The following is a 1,844-nucleotide window of genomic DNA, read 5'->3' on the forward strand; positions in this document are numbered from 1 at the left end:
TATATATATATATATATATATATATGTATATTTGGAGATAAAAACTGTAAAATGACAAGGCGATACTTTTTTTCTGAAATTGTTAGCTAGACATGTATATCAAAAAGAGTTTTCTATAAAACTTGACAGTGCAGATTAATTCAATTCTTTTCTTTCTTGTTCAACTTATTTTTAAACAAAATAAATGAACGTTTATTTTTATAGATTTCAATGATATTTTAATTTAAAAAAATACGAAAAACTATATATAACAAATTTATTCAAAACGTTCAAATGATAGAATCAGTATATGCTTGATCATTCTTTTTCATAAGTAAAAGATAATAATAATGTGCACTGTATGCAAGTTTTAATGGATAAAACAAAACAAAACAAAAAAAAAAAGAAAAGAAAAAAAGAAAAATTACCAAAAACCTGTGAAAATCTGTTGTACATGATTGATTGATTGTGCGTTTGTGCGTAGGAGGGAATGATTCAGCAAGTACCCTGCAAGGTATTCGTGGGACGCTGTACAGAAGACCTAACTGCTGATGATCTGCGCGACTATTTCTCCAAATATGGCGAAGTGACGGACGTGTTCATCCCAAAACCTTTCCGTGCATTTTCATTTGTTACTTTCTTAGATCCCGAGGTAGCCCAGTCCCTGTGCGGCGAGGATCACATTATTAAAGGAGTGTCTGTACACGTGTCGAACGCTGCGCCTAAGTCCGAGGGGAACAATAAGAATTTCAATAATCAAGTGAACTCGAATATGCGTAGAGGCGCCCCAGGTCCCGTCGAGAATAACGTGCAGGGAAACTATCAGGGTAACCGATACATGGGCCATTCAGGTAATAATATGGGTCCAAATGGGTGGAACAATCCAGGGAATCGAGGCAATTTGGATATGCCTAACCTTCAAGCATTGGGCATTACCGGGCAGAATAATGGCGGCGGCGGTGGTGGTGGTATGTCGAATCCACTGGCGATGGGAGGTCTGAATTTATCTGCATTACCAGTCAACCCGGCTCTGGTTGCAGCTGCATTGAACCAAGCATCTTGGGGTTTGATCGGTAACTTGCAGAATCAGGGAAACGATCAGGGCTATTCGAACCAGCCTGGCCCACCTGGTCAGCCACCTTCAGGCAACAATAGTATCGGTAACAGTGGAAACTCTGGCTTTCTCAGTTGGATGAATCAAGGGGGTGGTGATGGTAATACTGGCAATCCTGGAACAGGTGGTCCAGGCCCGAATAATCCGAACGCATCCCAAGGTGCTTGGCAGAATCATCCTGGACAGCGTGATCAGAAATCGAACACCTTTCTCAAGTACGAATAAGCAGCATGGAGGGTCCCAGTGTAGTCATGGAAAGTGAAGAATTCGTTCCTTTGATCCTGATATACATTAACTACAGTGGCAAGAGTCTAGACAAGTGTATGTAGGTACAAAATATTAATTTTTTCATTCGTATAATGACAGAACCAAAGCCCTTGTCGATGGGGAAAAGAGTTTTGTAAATTTTTTCTGTTTTTTTCATCCCATGAAACGAACAGAAAGAAATAGAAATAGAATATTTCTTGTTCTTTTTTTTTATATTATTATTATTACTACTACTACTACTACTACTACTACTACTACTACTACTACTACTACTACTATTATTATTATTATTATTATTATTATTATTATTATTATTATTATTATTATTATTATTATTATTATTATTATTATTATTATTATTATTATTATTATTATTATTATTATTATTATTATTATTACTATTTATTATTATTATTATTATTACTATTTATTATTATTATTATTATTATTATTATTATTATTATTATTATTATTATTATTATTA

At 34.3% G+C, this 1,844-nt stretch overlaps 1 protein-coding gene across 3 annotated transcripts in view; it reads left to right on the forward strand.

Moving 5' to 3' along the window:
• LOC102673492 (TAR DNA-binding protein 43) overlaps positions 1-1,534 on the forward strand; it is a 7,463-nt gene extending 5,929 nt beyond the window's left edge. For 2 of the 3 annotated variants that reach the window (XM_006607451.2, XM_006607453.2), the window contains exon 4: positions 464-1,534. In XM_006607451.2, the coding sequence (XP_006607514.1) occupies positions 464-1,318 (855 nt within the window). In that variant the 3' untranslated portion in view covers positions 1,319-1,534. The remainder of the gene's footprint in view (positions 1-463) is intronic. The other variant, XM_006607455.2, reaches the window with a different exon arrangement.
• The last annotated feature ends 310 nt before the right edge of the window (positions 1,535-1,844 follow it).

The sequence above is a fragment of the Apis dorsata genome, unplaced genomic scaffold (genome assembly GCF_000469605.1).
Source record: "Apis dorsata unplaced genomic scaffold, Apis dorsata 1.3 scaffold_5, whole genome shotgun sequence".
In the NCBI taxonomy this organism is placed as follows: domain Eukaryota; kingdom Metazoa; phylum Arthropoda; class Insecta; order Hymenoptera; family Apidae; genus Apis; species Apis dorsata.